General features: G+C 37.6%; 1 protein-coding gene across 1 annotated transcript; it reads right to left on the bottom strand.

Annotated features, from left to right (window-relative positions):
- Positions 1-88: 88 nt before the first annotated feature.
- LOC110034274 lies at positions 89-497 on the bottom strand (the record flags this gene model as incomplete). Its single annotated transcript, XM_020738555.1, is given in 1 exon segment — positions 89-497. A coding segment is annotated over 1 exon segment (279 nt), but the record flags the coding sequence as incomplete, so codon positions are not given.
- Positions 498-503: the final 6 nt, after the last annotated feature.

Here is a 503-nt window from a genome sequence, read left to right as displayed (position 1 = left end):
TAGGATTTTGGTGGTATGTAAATGCCCCAAAAAATTATAGAACCGTCTGATTGTGATTGGTAAGCTGAGAAAGGAAATGGCAACATACCACTGAATGAGCTTTTTTCTCTGCGTTTGAGTTTGTTTGTTTTGTTCTTAAGCTAACTTCAGGGTTTGGCTTCAGGTTTGATTTCCTGTTGTTTGGTTTCGCAGAGTCGGGTGTTTTCCTCTTTGCAAGAGCTCTGTTCTTTCGTGTTCCCACAATTACTTTTCTGCTTATTTCTCTATTACTATCCTTCTCACGTAAATCAGGCTCATCTTTGGCCGAATCAATAGATTTACACATGTGGGATGGTTTATTTTTATTTCTCTGACGATTTGTTTTCATTCCTTCCTTATCAGCATGTGAAGAACTTATTTGTTTATATGAATCTTCGTTCTTCTGCTTTATAGAATCTGATTTCACTTTTTGTAGCCTTAATTTACTGAGGTCCTCGAGAGCAAATTCCACAATAGGACGACGC

The sequence above is a fragment of the Phalaenopsis equestris genome, unplaced genomic scaffold, assembly GCF_001263595.1.
Source record: "Phalaenopsis equestris unplaced genomic scaffold, ASM126359v1 Scaffold180796, whole genome shotgun sequence".
Lineage (NCBI taxonomy): Eukaryota > Viridiplantae > Streptophyta > Magnoliopsida > Asparagales > Orchidaceae > Phalaenopsis > Phalaenopsis equestris.
This window is presented reverse-complemented; position numbering and strand designations above follow the sequence as displayed.